The 20755-nt window shown below is 38.3% G+C and overlaps 1 protein-coding gene across 5 annotated transcripts in view; it reads right to left on the bottom strand.

The window, feature by feature from the left end:
• The window catches only part of LOC124798600 (F-box/WD repeat-containing protein 9-like), a 109941-nt gene that overhangs the window by 75767 nt on the left and 13419 nt on the right, over nt 1–20755 (bottom strand). For all 5 annotated transcript variants that reach the window (XM_047262068.1, XM_047262073.1, XM_047262071.1 and 2 more), the window contains exons 2-3: nt 13874–13968; nt 500–653 (exon numbers count right to left, since the gene is read on the bottom strand). In XM_047262068.1, coding sequence (XP_047118024.1) covers nt 500–653; nt 13874–13968 — 249 coding nt within the window. The remainder of the gene's footprint in view (nt 1–499; nt 654–13873; nt 13969–20755) is intronic.

Below are 20755 nucleotides of genomic sequence, written 5' to 3'. Positions count from 1 at the left end.
CTTTGAGCAATTTTGTATGAAGCATTTGCCGACAGTTTCCAACACCTTTGCAACCAATAGCAGAAGTGTGTTGTAGCTAATGGCAATTTCTTTGAAGGCCAGTAATGGTATTTTGTTTGTAAACTGTGTTTCTTCAGAAGCTATATGCTTTAAGTTCTATGTATACTGGCCCCTGCTTAGCCTAAATTGGCTATCTAAGGATCACTACGACCTTGCAATCATTATGACAGTTATTTTGTGTTTTTATTTTGTCGTTCAAACTATATGTTTTTCACGAAGCCACTGTGCCTACCATGTCATTCATCCAACCATTTGACATATTACTGTTATTATTCTCATCAATACTACTACTATTGCTACTACTACTATCATTATTTTATTATCATCATTATTACTATCACCATTATTATAATATGGCTCCTGTGTGCTGCAAAACCTATGATTTCATACAGAAAGTGAACATATTTTTGAAGTAATAAAATTTTCATGCGGTACTTACTACCAATTGCAGGATAGCTATATTTCATCCTTTTCTTCACTCGATACTTCCACATGTTTGGATCAACCAATATAGCATGAAATTGTCTACATACTAAGCTCACTGATGATACGAGGAACTTGGCGTCCAAGAAAGAGAATATTTTTAAAAGAATCTGTAGGAAAAAAAGGTTAAGGTTAATTATTTTTTCTCATCTTTACTGTGAATTAAGCTGTTAGTTTAAAGCAGAGTTCATCATCAATACAGGCACAGGTTATAAGATGACTTCATATAAATTTGTTCTGATCAAAGTAACAAATACATATATCTTCATCTTTAACAATAATTACATAGCAATCATCTAACAAAACTGTTGCTTCAAATCTGGCTGCTTTGAGCAACATATTTTGTTATACACACTACTGGCCATTAAAATTGCTACAACAAGAAGAAATGCAGATGATAAAGGGGTATTCATTGGACAAATATATTATACTACAACTGACATGTGATTACATTTTCACGCAATTTGGGTGCATAGATCCTGAGAAATAAGTACCTAGAACAAACACCTTTGGCCGTAATAACGGCCTTGATGTGCCTGGGCATTGAGTCAAACAGAGCTTGGCCGGCGTGTACAGGTACAGCTGCCCATGCAGCTTCAACACGATACCACAGTTCATCAAGAGCAGTGACTGGTGTATTGTGACGAGCCAGTTGCTCGGCCACCATTGACCAGATGTTTTCAATTGGTGAGAGATCTGGAGAACGTGCTGGCCAGGGCAGCACTCGAACATTTCCTGTATCCAGAAAGGCCCGTACAGGACCTGCAGTTTGCGGTCATGCATTATTCTCTTGAAATGTAGGGTTTCGCAGGGATCGAATGAAGGGTAGAGCCAGGGGTCGTAACACATCTGAAATGTAACGTCCACTTTCAAAGTGCGAACAAGAGGTGATCCAGACGTGTAACCAATGGCACCCCATACCATCACACCGGATAATATGCCAGTATGGCGATGACGAATACACGTTTCCAATGTGCGTTCATGGCGGTGTCGCCAAACACGAATGCGACCATCATGATGCTGTAAACAGAACCTGGATTCATCCGAAAAAATGAAGTTCTACCATTCGTGCAACCAGGTTCATCGTGGAGTACACCATCGCAGGCACTCCTGTCTGTGGTGCAGCGTCAAGGGTAACCGCAGCCATGGTCTCCGAACTGATAGTCCATGCTGCTGCAAACATTGTCGAACTGTTCGTGCAGATGGTTGTTGTCTTGCAAACGTCCCCATCTGTTGACTCAGGGATCGAGACGTGGCTGCACGATCCATTACAGCCATGCGGATAAGATGCCTGTCATCTCAACTGCTAGTGATACGAGGCCGTCGGGATCCAGCACGGCGTTCCATATTACCCTCCTGAACCCACCGATTCCATATTCTGCTAACGGTCATTGGATCTTGACCAATGCGAGCAGCAATGTCGCAATACGATAAACCGAAATCGCGATAGGCTACAGTCCGACCTCCTTACACGAGGCATCACAACAATGTTTTACCAGGCAACACTGGTCAACTGCTGTTTGTTTATGAGAAATCAGTTGGAAACTTTCCTCACGTCAGCACGTTGCAGGTGTCGCCACCGGCACCAACCTTGTGTGAATGCTCTGAAAAGCTAATCATTTGCATATCATAGCATCTTCTTCCTGTCAGTTAAATTTCGTGTCTGTAGCACGTCATCTTCGTGGTGTAGCAATTTTAATGGCCAGTAGTGTACATTTGTTGTTATACATAGAACTTTTTAAAGAATTTATTCATAAATTAATGTTAATGAAAAGTCCTGGAGGATTTTAAATTATTTAAGTACAGTTAGTAACTGACTGAATAGTAGAGGTGTTGAGTTGTAAAAGGCACATAAAAAACCTGAGAACTTCGTTAGCTTTTGGGTGAATCCTTTTTCAGAGCTATAGATTACAAACAGGTCTGCTCTCCAGCCAGCCCTACGATCTTTACCTGTCACTTAACACTTCTTACTTCTCTGGCAATGTTTGCTGATGTGTAAAATGCCAAATTGCACTGTGGTTCAAAAGCCATGTACATTTAGATTTGTTCATGGCTATGCACCTAACAAAACAAATCCATATAGGACAATAAAGCTCAACAGTTGTGTACTGAAAGTGCCGGATAAGATGTTGGAACATAGGCATGAGTGATGGGACAGGCATCTTAGCCTGTCCTCATAAAAGATATTTGGTTTTTGGAAATGATATGGTACAAACCAAACACTAATAAAACTAGTAACATATATCCAGCTCTATGTCATTGTTTGTTTATAGGTGTAAACAATACTTATGTCAATGTCATTTTAACAACAGTGGCTGCCAATATGCAGTACAAGAAGTGGTTTCATGAGTAAACTTACATTCACATAGATCACTGGTAGCAAGGGATGGAAAACTTCGATAGAGCTCCAAATGACTACCTGAGGGATCAGTTCCGTCTCTCCTGCTCTTCAAAATATATACACTGAACTTTTATGACATTTCTCCATAAAGTGTCATAATCTTACAGTAGCTCATGAACTATGTACATCTTCACAGAGTACGGCTGTAAATAGTGGCCTGGAGAAAGATCGTATTATACCTAGACTACATGTATATATGGAGAAAAATGGTTTCCACATATCTCCTACTCTATGTATAAACTGAAGTTCCCTGCTCACTCCTGTTTGTATGTGCAGGCTCACCTCAGGAACTTCTGTAAGGGTTTTGATCTGGTTTTGACAAACAGATAAAGTGGTTCAGGGGAAGGTTCTTGTGTATAATTTAAAAATATTTCACGCAAAATTCCTCCGCTGCTGTGAAAGTGATGTCATCTACTGGTGCAGCTGCTGTAACTCCAGATAGCACTGAAGCCTGACCAGAATACTAGTCGAACCTGGTGGTCTACTGCATGCCTGAAAACTGAGAGGGAAATACATTTCCCATCACCCTGCTCAGGAGCAAAAGTAAACAATGTACATCACAATAATTTATACCAGATGATGCATCAAGTGATTTAATAAAACACAAAAATTTGTGACTGGAGGTGTTACTATATACTCATACTTCCTGGAAATTGAGGAAAATATTTCCTGCGACATTGTGGTTAAATTTTCATGCTTTTTGAAAAGGCTATGGGATGACAAAAAAATGGCTCTGAGCACTATGGGACTCAACTGCTGAGGTCATTAGTCCCCTAGAACTTAGAACTAGTTAAACCTAACTAACCTAAGGACATCACAAACATCCATGCCCGAGGCAGGATTTGAACCTGCGACCGTAGCGGTCTTGCGGTTCCAGACTGCAGCGCCTTTAACCGCACGGCCACTTCGGCCGGCTATGGGATGACACTCTTGGATGAACACCACATGATTCTCACTACCTTTTCTTGTGATATGAAGGTTTTCTCTGAAACTGACATGCTGCACCAAAAGCTTACTCCATAACAAATTAGGGACTGGAATTATTTTCTCCGAAACTGATAAGTAGCACCACAAGATTATACTAAAGCAAATTAACGAGTGGAAATAACCAGAGCATTCTGATTTTGAGTCAGTGACATCTCCTAGCAGGGATATAATTTGAAAGGTAAATTTTACTGACAATAATCTTTTTATTGTCTGGAGAATGTGATGTTCCAAATTCAGCTTACTGTCTATGTGAACACTTAATATTTCAGTCCCTTGTTTTATTGGGTGGCCGTTACAGGTAATGTTAGTTTTCTCTGGATTCTTACAGTTTGATGAAAATTAATGAAATTAGATCTATTTAAGTTTATCGAGAGACTTAACTATGAAACACACCGTAACTCTGATTCTAAGTCACTTCTAGACACAGAACCAACTATAATATTTGTATCACCAACAAACATTACGACATTTACGTTTTCCCTTACAGATGACACTACACAGTTAATATACACAAGAAATAGCAAGGGCTCAAGAATGGACCTTTGAGGAACTCCTGCTTGATGTATATGCCGTATTCAGAGAGATGCCTTCATATCTTGGGAAGTAATGACTGAGACATGATTTAGGCAAATTACCTGTTGATCTCAAGATAGTTATTTTTGAGCTGTTTTTAAAAGTTAGTGTCATGGCGGTCACCCTGTAGATTTTTGCAGACTTCTTATTAACTTGATATCTGATTGCTGAGGCTCTTGCTGAAGGATTGTCAGCTGGCCTGCAACAAGCTTGTGGATGTTTCTTATTCCATTTTCAAATTTCTGATTGAATGTTTGTTACACTTTAAAACTTGGAGATGACAACTGATTCCAAGCTATATATACTGTCTGAAAGAAGCTATACACATATTCAATCAGACTCGAATGTTATATTTTAACTAACTCCCTAGATTCCTTGGACAATCATTTGATGAATAACTCCACAGAAGTTCTTTCAGTTACAACTGGTATAAATTTTTGATTTGCTCTGCAAATTTCTGACCATTAATCACAACATAATCCAGCTCAATTTATTGTGAATGCTCCTCGGTTTAGTTGTCCACTTGATAAGGTTTCAAAGTGGTGCGAAGATTGGAAGCTTGCTTTAAATGCTTAAAATTGTGCACTTCACAAAAAGAAACAAAAAAACACAGTATCCCATGGCTATAGTATCACTGAGTCTTAAATGAAATACCTGGGTGTAACACTTTGTAGGAATATGAAACGGAATGATCACATAGGTTCAGTTGTGGATAAAGCAGGTAGTAGATTTCGGTTTATTGGTCGAATACTGAGAAAATTCAATCAGTCTACAAATGGGGATTGCTTACAGATCACTCAAGGGACTCATTAATTATATTTCTCAAGTGTGTGGGGGCCTTACCAAACACGACTAACTACAAACATATACAGAGGAGGACAGCACAAATAGTACAGAGATGCTGAAGAAACTGAACTGGCAGACTCTTGAAGATAATCATAAACTATCCTGAGAAAGCCTATTACAAAGTTTCAGGAACTGGCTTTAAATGATATACTACAGGAATACACCATAAGCGGAATTCAATAAGTAATGCAACACATTTCTTTTCTCAGCTCTTTTCAGTTGAAAAAAAATTCAGAATTTTGTTTCGAAAGATTGTAAAATATTCTTGCTTCAGCACTATAGTTTCATGAAGTTCAATAGGTGGTGATGCTATATGTAGCCTTCAAAATGGCCATGTAATGGAAGTTTGTTCCGGGCAGAGAACTGCCAAGGAGTTTCTTTTGGTACAAAACCAGATCATCGCATCCTGCATCCTCCCCTTGTCACTTTTTAAGACCGCATTGATATCCAGCCAAATATTAATGTGATTTACCTACCCTCATAAAAAAGCTCTTATCAAAAGCACACACTAAAAAAGGAAAGTTTGTTACCTTTGTCTCAATTAGTCATTAATTACACTTCGATTTTTTTTTTTTTAAATCAAACATACATGGGGGAAATAGACGGATAACAATACAGACAAGCACACATTGTCACAAAAAATATTAGCTTTCAGTCTAACAGAAGACTTCATCTGAAAAGAGAGGAAAGTACAATAGAAGAAGAGGTCAATCAAAAACCAACGAGGAAAGTCAGTGGGTGGAGGAGGATAGTAGGATACAAGAGAAATCAACAATGAAAAGTTGGCATCCACAAAGTTTTTTGGCAATTCTGACTTTTGAAATAATACCATTTTATTAAACAGAAAAATGTGCGCTATCACTCTTTAAAATAAATAACTACAAAGGCAGTTCTTTTATTTTCCACACAAATCACCTATGAATTAAGCCCAAGGGAGTGTTTTCTTCTGAAAAATTAAAACAGTAAAAAAAAGTATTTTGTTCTGAATGGTAGCATTTCACAATTCATGTCAGCATTACTAGTTTTCATTCTGTTCTCCCACAAACAATGAAAAAAATAAAAATATGTTTCTTGAACGTTATATGTTGTAAGAAACTGCACTGACCACATGAAAAGTACATGATCAATAGTGATAATAATATATAAAATAAAATTACAAAACTATTTTCAAGCCAGCCAGGAAGGAGTAGGAACATCTGGTACAGAAGGTATTTTACGAAAAATTTATAGGAAAGTGATTGAGATTTTGAAATAATCTATAGAATTCACAGAAAGAGTGGGTGTGGTGAGCCAACACACTGAATAGGAGAAACTTTATTTTTCAAACAGTTATTACTTTTTCAATTTTTGTTCTCTTTATGGTGTAATTGCATTTCACTGAAGTCATGACCAGACTTGGATTGGTACAGTACTGAATACTGCCAGATGCCACTGCCAACCCATGCCCTGTTCACGACTACACCATTCTTCGTTCTCTCAAGTAACCAATCAGAGGGCTGTGGGGGTTCAGGACGGTCTGGTGAGAGTGAGCTAGAACAGACCTCAGCCTCATTTAGCAGCCAGCCTCTGACCAATTCAGACGTGTCTTCCCATCCCTCTCTCAGGCAACATGCCCCTCAGTCTGTTGATGGCTTCCCTGGTGCCACATTTTGTACCCGCTAGTGGCAGATTTTCTGAATAAACCTGGTACACCAGCCAGTTTCTGAAAAGTAACCTACGGTTATTATTCAGTGATTTTGCACACTCCTCGATGACCACTTCCCACAGCAGCCTTAAACTTGCCTAGTCGTGGGCAGGAGGAAACATTTGAAAATGAGTGAGACCTGCACATTGGAAACAAGGAAATGCACAAAACCGATGTCTCAAATAGTATATTTAGCTTAAAATTGTCCATGTATCAAAAAATTTATAAAATAACACTTTTTCAGCTTTATTCACATTTTTAGAGTACTATATAATGGCATGACAATATTTGGCAGTATGATGCCACCTTCATGTGTCTAACTCTTAATTATACATCAGTTGCCATATTGCATAGGCCTGTGAAGCGTATAAGAATTTTTTGTTTTGTTTTGCTGTAAGATTAGGTTCTGAAATATTTTCATCCAACATCACTTCACACTCTCTCATGGGGACATTCCTTTACTTGTTCCACTGTCTTTATGTCACAAATGGTGTTATAAGCCAATGAGAAAGACTTTTGGGGTGTAATCCAAACCTCACTCTGCTCCCAGGTCCCCTTGTTGCTCCACATATCACAGTGGGAGATGACAGTAATGTAGGCACTAACACAATTCTGTGTTTACTGGCCCAGAATCAATTCTGTGAATGACTGCACTGTCTGGGTCTGTCCTGCCAGCTTCCAAAACCAAATGGCTCCCTGGTCAAAAGCTGAGTTCCTCAGGAGCAGATAAAGATCTATTTTGCTAACAAATTCCAGGGAGGTATATGGTTATGAGTTGTGCTCTCCAGTTTCCCGTTTGTAGCCTCAATCTGTGCCCCTGCCATTGTCTTCATGAATTAGTGCACACCACACAACACTGTGTCTGGTGACGGACCTCTATTTCTGACCTCCATATTAAAGTTATTCTGCCAACACAACAGCATAGAATGACTTACCACCTCCATCTTTTGCCCAACAATGAATTCAAGGTAGAGTGGTTGGTAACGACATTTAAAGTGCAAATCTATGTATGCCATCGAAGTCATCCAACGAAGCATTCATCAATTTCATCGCTATGTGCAACCCAGTCCCCATTAATGGATGCAGTCTGACCAAAATTCTACGATGTGACGGTACTGTAATAATAATTACATTCATCCAGTGACTCCATGCATTCAGTTCACCTCTGCGTCACATGGTTTGAAGTTACACTGTCCATTTTCTTAACAAAATTTAAGTTAATTAATCCTGAAACATACACTAAGAAAAATATGTCTGTTCGGCTGTATAAAAGGTGTGGCGTGTAAATAATGTTCCACAACAATGAGTTTAAAGTTCAAATATTCACTGTTTATTTAATACTTCCATAGATTAAACAGCAGATTAGTGAATTGGAAATCACTATAAATTTATATAAAATTGGTGACACTGCAGAAACTAGTCCATGTGCAAGTCTTCACAGTCACGTAATTTTCTAAATCCAGACTATCACTACTTGCAATAAACCCAAGTCCAAACTGACACTTGACAAAATTATTTTAAATGTCAACAGATGAGGAATGTTCACCCTGAACAGTCAGAGTTAGCGTCCGACTCATTATGAAATTATTATAATTCCAGACTGGATTTACTTGCAGGAACACAAGTTCAATCGACCCACGGCACAATTATTCTAAGTTTGTGTGACTACTGACGTGAATATAACCAAACATAGAAAATAAAGATTTAAATGTTGTTTATGATGTGTGCTTAAGTTATCCACCACACACTGCAATGCTCTTTGTGAAGCTGCCTTGTGTGATTAATTGTGCTAACTTTAATTGAACATTTGATTCAACTGTCTGTTACAGAACATGCTCCAAAGAGCCATTTAAGCCTCAGATATGCATATAAAATATTGTCAAATATCAAATATTGCAATTTGATACTAATTACTAAGTGAGTTACACAGCAGTTAATATGGAAGTTTTGGCCAGAAGCTAATTAGAAACCTCATGACCACATCAGAATCAAGTATACTTAATATTTAGATCTGTAACTGGTAGGAATATTTTTGTTAACATTGGAGCTGCTAATTAGCTAAATTCTTTAATGACTAACAATGTTCACAAGAATTTATATTTGCCTCATATTCTGTTCACATTGTATGCATTATTTCATCAAAGTCTGCAGTATAATAGACCAACAATGTTAAATATTTGCAACATTGTTTGTAATTAAAGATAACATATGCAGTTCTTTATTACAAATGTAAACACATACTGATTTTCAGTGCTAACAATCATTCTGAACTATGTTGCTAATATTAAATTAAAGGATACTTAATTTGTAACTCCAATTTATGTTAGGAAAACAGCGGAACTTATATTTTGCTTATAAATGAATCAAATGCAATTTGCTTTTTTAACTTCCATATACTATCTTGTTCCATGCTTCAAAATTTTTTATTTTACAAACTACTTACACATACGGTACTCATCAGGAAATAATGTACTTAAATTACGCTCCCCACAATTTATTTCTATGTACTGATTCCCTGTTGTAATTTTGTGAATTAGCATATTAAACAATGCTATTGATTGTTACTAAAAGTATAAACAGACATACAACAGCATTGTCATTATGCAGATTGTAGCCAGTTTTCTAAGATTCAGGATGTAGTCAGTATGTAATGCCAGTTGTTCATCGTTGCACACCATCTATTCAGTGATAAAGAATCCATTGCAACTCCTGCACTTTCACTGATCATTTCCACATTGTGGCAAGATTGCTATAATTTCTTACACAACATGTAACGGACAACAGCAGCCAAGCAGATATGAAGATCTAAAAGTTGAGTGTTAAATTCCATTACTGAGTTTACAACACCCAAGAACTTTATTGACATATTCATTCTAATTAGTTCCAGTACAAATTTTCAGTACAGGCACATTGTGTTCCATAGCAGTGGGGGAACCTTTTTTGTTATTCATTTTTGGTGACACTACTCAATGAGATTTTAAAGTGAACATTACTATTTGGCAATTTTAAACAATTATATGTACTCACATTCCCAACAGAATGTTATATGCCTCTCACTGGATAATTATGTACACAAATAAACATGTAAGTAGTTCACTCGCTGCATCTCAATGAGTGCTTTCACATGATAGGTTGATCTTCACTGTGGCTTATTTACTGCAATTGTTATTAAGGTTAATATGATAATTCATTTCAAATCACCTCTTGGCTCAATAACTAATTAAATACATCATCTGCACAGTCAGTCTATGTATCAGAAGAATCATTTTGCTAAGCTCTCAAAGTTGGTGTATCATACTCTGCTGTCAGTTTTACAGTCTACTCACCATGAGCGCAAATGTGTACAATGCTGGCTAAACTCTGTGCTAACCATAACTTCTCTCACAGTCTCAGATTCAGACCCTTGCAACCTTGACAGTTCCATGAATGAAAGCCGCAGCCATCTCGCACTGAGAAGCTGCTGTGCTGAACTCGAGAAAAACCACCTTGACTTTTTTTTGTCTCTCTTGTGACAGTGCCCAACACAGTGAGCTCTGAGCCCCCCTTATACTCTCCCCTATTATTCTGCAGAATTTCATATCTCAGTACACGCCTCCCACCGGAATCGAGGGACATCACAGGGCACTGTCACTGGCCACAGAGGGCACCAGGATATTTAAGTTGTGGCCATAGAATATCACAGTAATTAGTTTTGGCCATGACAACTGAAACTACATGTCTCCCCATCCAGATCAGTCAGAGTCACAAACACACTAGTGGCCAGCTCGCTTGTATCTATTTATTTATTTATTTATTTATTGTCCTCTGAATCAATACTGTACATGACATGCACATGGTGATGCACAAACATACATTTGATGTTGGACATTGTGATAATTTGCTGGCATGAAGTAATATGCCAAAAGTTTACACAAACATAAGCTTATATACAAATTTTCTGAGAAGTTATGGACACACAAATTTATGGAAAAACAAATTACATAATCAGTTACACATTTGTATTTTAGTGCTATATTCCTCTAACACATATACACAACAGTACCTGGTTGGATATTCTTTCTGCACTTAATTTGCTTAGTAGCAGATGATATAGATGCAAGATTTTTGCACATACTTGCATTAATGTTTTACTCTTTACAAAACTCTTTGCTCCAGTTTGTTTCATTTTTCTTTCAACCCATGTGGAGCAGAAATTCACTTGCACTGTAGAAACAATGATCAAGTGGGAATGATTTTAATTTTTTATTAAATACAGTCAGGGACTTACTGTATTTTTTATTTCTGATGGCAGGCTATTGTATATTTTAATGCCTTTGTTGAAGGGAGAGTTTTTAAAGGCACAGGTGTGCATTTCTTTAACATGGAGTTCCATTTTCTGTCTAGTACCATAGTCATGGGCATTTACATTTTTATTAAATTTTGTAATATTACTTTTTACCAATTTGAATAGTTCTAGTATATACAGGCTGCCAAGGGGTAGGATGAGCAACTTTTGGAAGAGAGGTCTGCAGCTATCAGTCAGCTTTGCCTTGTTCATTATTCCTATAGCTCTCTTTTGGGTGAGGAGGACGTTTGGGCTATGTGTAGAGTCTCCCCAGAATATAATACCATACTGCATTACACTGTGGAATTGTGCATAGTAGGCTGTGTAAACAGTTTCCGGGCTTGTGCAGTATGCAAGGATTCGTAGGGCATAGCACACTTGGTTTACCTTACTATTAGTTTTATTAATGTGTGTTTGCCATTTTAGATTATCCTGAATCCATAGGCCTAGAAATCTTGTTTCTGTATTTGGGGATATTTGGGAACCGTGTAATTTCATATCAGGCATAATTTTATTTGATTTTAGGTGGAAGTTTAGGTAAGTGGTTTTCTTTGTATTAACTATGAGCTTGTTTTTCTCAAGCTAATCACCAAGTTCGTCTGTATTTCCATTTATGGCCTCTTGGAGTTCATGTTCATTTTTGCTTGTTATGAGGATACTGGTATCATCTGCGAAGAGTGTACTGGTGCTGGCATTGATGTTTGACAGTAGGTCGTTTATGTACACAAGGAAGAGCACTGGTCCAAGTATTGAGCCTTGGGGCACACCTGGTATAATATTGCAATAGTCAGAGTAGTATGTTTCAATATGTCCTTGGTTGTTATGTTTTATTGACACTTTTTGTTTCCTATTTTTCAGGTATGAGCTGAACCAGTTTAGTGGAGTGCCTCTGATGCCATATGACTTCAGTTTGTTGAGAAGAATCTTGTGGTCTATGACATCAAATGCCTTGGACAGATCTAGGAAGAGCCCAACTGCTTATTGTTTTTTGTCTAGAGAAGTGCAAATACTCATATATGGCAGTTGTTGTGGATTTGTTTTTTTCTGAAACTGTGCTGGGCATCAGATAGTATCTGGTTCCTATCAAGAAAATTTATTAGTCTTTGGTGAACTAGTCTCTCCAAAAGTTTACCACACAGGTAACAGCAATATGGGTCTGTAATTTTCTGCGATGAGTTTTTCACCTTTCTTAAAGACTGGGATGACTTTAGCCACTTTCAAGCATTTTGGAAATGTACCTGCCATCAATGATGAGTTGTACTAGCTCATCTCCACCCTCGGTGTGGCATCCTTGATATCTGTGATACTGTTGGGAGCCACAGTAGCAATTAAAGGCCTTCACAGAACAGAAGTGAATGCTAATGGAGATATAACCCTGTCTACCACCCACACCATCTTTTGCTCCCAGCCCACCAAATGCGGTCCCTAGCTGTCCCTCACACCCTACAGTCCATCTGGCCTCACCATATGTAGTTACATCAGACACTGACATCCCAGAGGCAATGGATGAGGCACTATGTATCAATCTACAGGAGAGTAATTTAGTATTGTGTGAGTATGACACCATCTTTTGCTCCCAGCCCACCAAATGCGGTCCCTAGCTGTCCCTCACACCCTACAGTCCATCTGGCCTCACCATATGTAGTTACATCAGACACTGACATCTACATCTACATCTACATTCTACATTGATACTCCGCAAGCCACCCAACGGTGTGTGGCGGAGGGCACTTTACGTGCCACTGTCATTACCTCCCGTTCCTGTTCCAGTCGCGTATGGTTCGCGGGGAAGAACGACTGTCTGAAAGCCTCCGTGCGCGCTCTAATCTCTCTAATTTTACATTCGTGATCTCCTTGGGAGGTATATGTAGGGGGAAGCAATATATTCGATACCTCATCCAGAAACGCACCCTCTCGAAACCTGGCGAGCAAGCTACACCGCGATGCAGAGCGCCTCTCTTGCAGAGTCCCAGAGGCAATGGATGAGGCACTATGTATCAATCTACGGGAGAGTAATTTAGTATTGTGTGAGTATGACACTGTCTCTGATAATGAGGCAGAGACATCAGCAATGTCAGAATTGACATCTCTCTCTTCCTGAAAATTGGCACTGGGGATTTTGGCTTGCGACAACTTTGGCTTGATCTTGGTTTTCAATTAATTTCATAAATCCCTATGCCAGTTCAATTACTGTCAGTTTTTTTTTATTTTTTTTTTTTTTTTTTTTTTTTTGAAGTTTCTACTGTAGTCCCATTACACAAATGTTGACTTTCACTTTCCCTCTATTACCAATGGCAACCACTGCACATCCTTGCTGGTGTACTAGTGACCAAACTCTAGTGATGATATTGTGCTTAGCAATATACTGTCATTGTGTAACAATGCCTGCAATTACACAATTACATGACGTATCCTATACCATTATGTTAAATGGCCAAAGGACAAATAAATAAATAAAATATTAGCTCATTGTAAACTTTGAAGACAGAGAGGGCTGAACACTGTTACTACATGCCTCTGTTGGTAGGTGTAATATTTGAAGTTTCTCCTCAACATCTTTACTCGGCTGCACTTCTTCAGACTCGCTGCTCATGCTGGCTGTTGTACAATCTGAAATTATAAAAAATTTGTCACGTGTTATGCAAAGTAGGACTTCAAGAAAAAAGATTACAATCAATATCACATTTGTTGGTAACTCATTGTAACTCTTACGTTCACGTATGAATTGTAAGTTATTCTCTTGTATGTGCATATTCATTAAAATAAAGAACAAATGTAAAATTTTTTATATAGCTTCAATACTATGAAATTAAAACTAATTTGTGGAAAAAGTAATTTGTATTTAATATAGTTACTGTTGTGAGAAAGGACTAAGTTTGCGGTAATTGCAGGCTCTCAGATTTATAAGCACTCAGAACTTACTATGATCATAGTTCAGGCAAAATTCAGCACCATAATTTCCTAGCAGATTAAAACTGAGCACCAGATGAGAATTCGAACCTTATGTGTTGAAAATGCAAAGTTCTAGATTAAAGACTTGGCCTGATACACAGTTTCAATCTGCCAAGAAGTTGCATAACAGCACACACATGGCTGCAGATGTCATTCTGGAAAGCTTTACGTGTCTTGTATACCACACTAGTGCACAATAGCTGCGGATTTTTTGAGACATTGGTTTTCTGACCATGTGGCAGAATTCTGGAAATAAATAGACTGAGGGAACATGGGCAAACTCTTTAGGATCATAGGCCGTGACCACCTGCTTCTGCTCCTACATCTTGCTACATGATGTTTAGCTGAATAAACAATGATGTTGACCTAAGAAATCCAACTGCTGTTAGTATGTCTGGAAAGTAAGTACCATTTCATTATACTGCCGCTGTAGCGGTAGTGTTGCTGTTCCGCACATTTACACTCATCTCTCTGGTTCACTGTCCTTCTACTGATGCCATTACAGCCAGATTGTGTTGTGTTTGCATGCATTAGCAATTGTTCAAAATGTTAAGACAATCTCTGACCACGCCGACTGTGAAGCACATTCTGTAATACTATTTTTGAACGCAAAATGTCAAGCTAGCTGACATTCATCATCAACTTTTAGAGATTTATGGTGAAAATGTATTGACACTCGAATGGTGAGAAAGTGGGTGACAAAATTCAATTACAGACACTCAATGTTTGTGACAAAGCATGGAGTGGATGCCCTTCTGTCTTCAATGACAATTTGATTAACAAAGTGGATGAGAAAATTTGTGAAAACTGTTGGTTCACAACAAGAATGCTTTCGGATAAGTTTCCATAAATTTCAAAAGCTGTTTTGCACAAGACTGTCACAGATCACTTATATTTTAGCAAATTATGTTCCCCTTGCATTCCAAAAATAGAAGTCCACAAAATGAAGTAACCTGGCAGTACTTTGACATTTATTACCTGATACAATGATGAAGGAGATTAAACAGATCTGTGAGTGGCGGTGAAACCTCAGTTTACCATGTCAATCCACACTCAAAACAACAGTCAATAGGATGGAGGTACTCACGATACCCCAAAAAACAAAAATGCAAAACAATATTGTCAGCACAAAAAAATCATGTGAAATGTGTTCTGGGACAGACAGAGCATTCTGCTTGTTGAGCTCCTGCCCAGAAGTGAAATCGTAAATGTGGTACAATACTTTGAAGCAAACGAGATCTGTTCAAAAAATTCCGGAACTCTGTCCACAAAATTTTTTTATGCTTACCTTTTCTTATTGCTCCTTCGAAATACTCTCCTCCACAATTGATACATTGCTCCCACTGTCGTTTCCAGTTCTGGAAGCAGTCTTGTTACATCTCTTGCTGGATCACACGAAGTGTCCGTTGGGAAATTTCTTTTATCTCATCCATCGTTGCAAATCTTCATCCTTTCAACAGGGTTTTCAACTTTGGAAATAAAAAAAGTCTTCAGGGTCAGGTCTTGAGGGTATGGAGGATGAGGCAGCACAGTGATTTCATTTCTTGTGCAATAGTCACGCACCAACAAGGACGAATGTGCCCACGCATTACCATGATGCAAGAGCCATGAATTGCCTTGCCACATTTTGTGCCGTTTCCTTCTCACATTTTCTCGCAGACATCGCAACGCATCCATATGGTACCATTGATGAACGGTTTGTCCCTGTGGCATGAATTCATTATGAACAAATCCTTCAAAATCAAAGAAAACTATTAGCATGGCTTTGACATTTGACCTGATCTGATGAGCTTTTTTTGGTTTTGGAGAACCTTTCCTGGCCCACTGTTAACAATGAACTTTGGTCTCAACATCATCATAACCACAGACCCACGTCTCATCACTAGTTATGACTCTCTTAAGGAACATCTCATTCTCATTTGCTTGATCCAAAGGCTCTTCAGAGAGTGCGAGGAGAAGGTCTTTCTAGTCTTGACTCATGGGACGAACTTGGCAGCAACATGGTACATTCTGAGATGCTGTGTCAGGATTTCATGATATGATCCAACTGAAATGTTACATTCTTCTGTAGTTTCTCGGACAGTCAGTCTTCAATTGGTATGCACAATCTCGTTGATGTACCTGACATGAGCGTTGTCGATAGACATCAAAGGGCGTCCTGAACGAGGGCTGTCTTTAACTTCCGTGCGGCCATTTTTAAACCATGTGAACCATTCATAACACCGAGTATTTGGTGTGTCTCTGTAAAGGTTTTCTTGGGTTTCATAAAAGTTTAATGCAGACGCATTGCTCCTCTAACTCTGCCATCTCAGAATTCACAAACTGTGTGACACAATGTTCTGCTCAATACGGCACTGAACAACAACTAACAGACATTCAAGAATGAAACTTCCAGCAGTTATACATTATACACAGGCATGATCAGGAAAGACAACCGCATTTCGCTCCAACACACCATTGGCTCAATATTACGAATGTTCTGCAATTTTTTTTAACACACCTCGTAGAAAAAACTTCAGTGTGCACTTCGAAACAATGCTCATTCAAGATACAGTGTCACTTCATCAGAAGGCCCAATTACCTGCCGTACATTCGTAATCTCACACATTCTGACTACCACTTGTTATTGAATTTGAAGCATGTTTTTGGAGGAAGGTGCTTTGACAGTGATGATGATGATGATGATGATGCAAAAAACAGCGTGCAGTAGTGGCTGTCTTCACAGGAGGCATCTTTCTATGAAGACGGCACAGAACTGTTGGTCACCTCAATATGACAAATGTCTGAATACTGGTGGTAGCAACGTAGAAAAAAAGTTTAAGAAATGTTCTTTCTTATAAAAACAAATTTTGGTTGAAAAAAAATGTTTTTAGGAGTCTTTTCCAAAACAGTACTTACTTTCCTGATATGCCCCAGAATTATTATTTGAGATCAATAAATTGCAGAATTTTGCAGTCCAAAGAGTGGAGTTGAAAGAATATTCAAATTAACACCAAATTGGGTGTAGTAGTATTAGTACAAGTGCATAAAAAGAAGAGACCCATTTAAACATACATCTGCTTGTGTGTTTACACACACACACACACACACACACACACACACACACACAGAGAGAGAGAGAGAGAGAGAGAGAGTCCTAAACTCTTTTATATGTCAATGAAATGGATGATTTGGCAACTATGGAAATGACACGTTATGTTAGGAATCAAAACAGCAGTGGTGCCACATGGACAATGAACCTTTGCCATTGACCCTGATATAGATGTTCAATCAAGATAGCTTTGTGGACTGGTGAAAAACGTGCTTTTTCTGTGAAAACGACTACTATCTAGCCATGCAACTTGTATTTCATGCTCATTACAGCCACACACATCGTGTCCCAACCCATCAAATGTGGGTAATGAACTTTGAGGAAATGGGTGATATGGTGCGAAAGAGGGGTGGAAGTGCAAAATGCGTGTGCTCTCCAGAGAACATTGCAAGAGTGGAAGAAGCCTTCAGCTGAAATCCCACGTGTTCTGCATGCATGCATATGCTGCAACTTGACAAATCGGATTGCAGATTGTGGCAAATATTGCCCAAGGAACAGCAATACTACCCATACAAAATTCAGACAGTGGAATAAGTGAACACAGATAAACTCCCAAAGAGGCTATGCTTTTGCCAGGAAATGTTTGAAGTCATGAATGACAACCCAGGCCCGTGCATTAATCTTGTCATGAGTGATGAGGCCAATTTTTATGTGTCAGACTTTATTAACAAGCAAAACTTGAGGTACTGGTCACCTGAAAATCCTGACATGCTTCAAGAAACACCACTTCACAGTCAAAAAGTGGCAGTGTGGTGTGGCATATCATCATTTGGAATCACAGGGCCTTATTTATTTGAAGATGATCATGGCACTCTGTTACTGTGAATAAAGAATGTTATGTTTGCATGTTGAACCATTTTCTATATTCTTCCAAGAAGATGGGGTCACATTCCATTACTCAAAACATTCCATTAACACACTACAGAACATCTTTCTTTGGCACCTCATCTCGAAAAATGGGAACACTTCCTGACTTCCAAGATCCCTGACTTTTCAGCATGTGATTTCTTCCTTTGGGGTCATTTCATATCTCAGATCTTCCAGTGTGAGCCACCACACATACCATCCAGGAAGGATCAAATTCAGGAGGAAGTTAATCGAATTACACTGCCAGTCCTCCGAGATTTGATGTCTAACTTCTGTAGAAGACCTGAAATGTGTGTGAAGGAAAATGTTGGCCACCCATATGATGTCAGTTTCAAGTGACAGGCATTTTAAATTGTAAGCATTGTAAAGTCACGCTGTATTTCTTTCATATCATGTGAATAAATTTTTATTGCTGGTGGAGGTTTCAAAGTCATTTCTTTCACTGCCACAGCTGTTAGAAGTGAATATTAAATAAAAGTGAGTGGTAAAAACCTAGAAAGTAACAAAACTCATCAAGTAGGTAGCCAGTAACATAGAGATAAATCTCCTGTTTCAAATTGCCTTGTAGGAATCTTGTAATAACAAATAAGTAACCAATGTCAATATCCTATTCAGTAGCTGAACCAAAAAGATACCTAATGAATTGTAATGGCTTACTGGGGTTTATGTCTCGTCTTAGCCTAAACCTTCTGTTGTGTGTATCTTTTACTATTAGCTATGTACTGTATCTAAAAATACATCCTTGGAGATCCTTTTTAGTTTTGAAAATCCATTTGGTATCTACCAGACTTTTATGTGAGTGTAAAATGCCTTTTTCTTGTCAGATTCAGCATGTGACTGTAACTCTTCTTTCATTGCCTGAAGGCATTTGTGCAATTCTTGACTTTGTGAAGGTTCTTCTAATGATAACTGATCTGAATTTTGTGTGTCTGCAGGGTAATAGGACATGTAATCATTCACCATTACTGGTTTCAGAATTCTCAATGATCTGATCATTTGATTTTTATCTGGTAAAATATGTCTCGAGCTGTCACTATTCTCATTAACAACAGGCTGAGATGAAACTATTTCTGAATCATTTTGCTTAGTTCTGTATGTTTCTCCTCACATGAATGGAATAAATATCTTTCTGGTTACTGAAACTTTTTGGGCACTGTCATATCATCACTCTTATCAACAGTATTTTCTTTAAATATCACATATATTGCCTTTATTAATTTTTGTAGATTGGGTTGAAACGGATGCTATGCCTTGTTGTGTTCACAATATCCTACCAGTATGCATTCAATGCTCTTCTTTTCACATTTAAGCCTGCTTGCTTTAGGTAAAAGAATGAAGGCCTTCCTGCCAAATATTTTTAATTATTGAGGTTTTTCTTTTTTTAATGGCTCTTCTGGTGATCTATTAATAAGGTAAGAGGCAGCAGAGACTGCTTCCCCCCAATATGTTTTAAGTAATTCTGCTTTAAATACCTTTTTCTGGCAATGTATATCTTCCGGCTACTTTCTACATCTACATCTACATCTACACAGATACTCTGCAAGCCACCCCATACCACTTCTAGTCCACTCGCAAATAGAGCGAGGGAAAAACGACTGTCTATATGCCTCAGCATGAGCCCTAATTTCTCTTATCTTATCTTCGTGGTCCTTATGTGCAGTGTATGTTGGCTACAGTTGAATCGTTCAACAGTCAGCTTCAAATACCAGTTCTCTACATTTTCTCAATAGTGTTGCTCGAAAAGGATGTCACCTTCCCTCCAGAGATTCCCATTTGAGTTTTCAAAGCATATCCATAACACTTACGTGTTGTTTGAAGTTACTGGTAATGCATGTAGTAGCCTGCCTCTGAATTGCTTCAATGCCTTCCTTCAATTCAACCTGGTACTCATCCCAAACACTTGAACAGTACTCCAGAATAAGCCACACCAGCATCCTATATGCAATTTCCTTTACAGGTGAACCACTCTTTCCTAAAATTCTCCAAATAAACCGAAGTTGACCATTCACCTTCCCTACCACAGTTCTCACATGCTCGTTCCAACTTGTATCGCTTTGCAGCATTATGCTCAGTTATTTAGACAAATTGACTGTGACAAGCAGAACACTAGCATTACTGTATCCGAACATTACAGGTTTGTTCTTCCAACTCGTCCTCATTAACCTAACTTTGTTTTGTTCTGGTGAGTAAGATACTGGTGTTTGATGAATTATTTCTTTCTCCTTCAAGAAGTTTGCTGGTTCTTCATTCACATATTCCTTTCAGTTGTCAGTGCACATGAGAAGAATTTCACTATGTCTGTTTTTCCATTTGCTTCTTGGAATCTCTGATAACTTCCAGTACTTGGTTTTTATCAATTAGTGTGTACAAAAATATCTTCCTTGAACAGTCATCTATTAGTGTCAGGAATAACTAGCATTTAATGTCCGCACCAGTGAATGATATTGACATAGGCTCAGAGTCATAATAGCTCAGGAGTAAAGTGCT

This window comes from Schistocerca piceifrons, chromosome 5 (genome assembly GCF_021461385.2).
Source record: "Schistocerca piceifrons isolate TAMUIC-IGC-003096 chromosome 5, iqSchPice1.1, whole genome shotgun sequence".
Classification (NCBI taxonomy): Eukaryota; Metazoa; Arthropoda; class Insecta; order Orthoptera; family Acrididae; genus Schistocerca; species Schistocerca piceifrons.
This window is presented reverse-complemented; position numbering and strand designations above follow the sequence as displayed.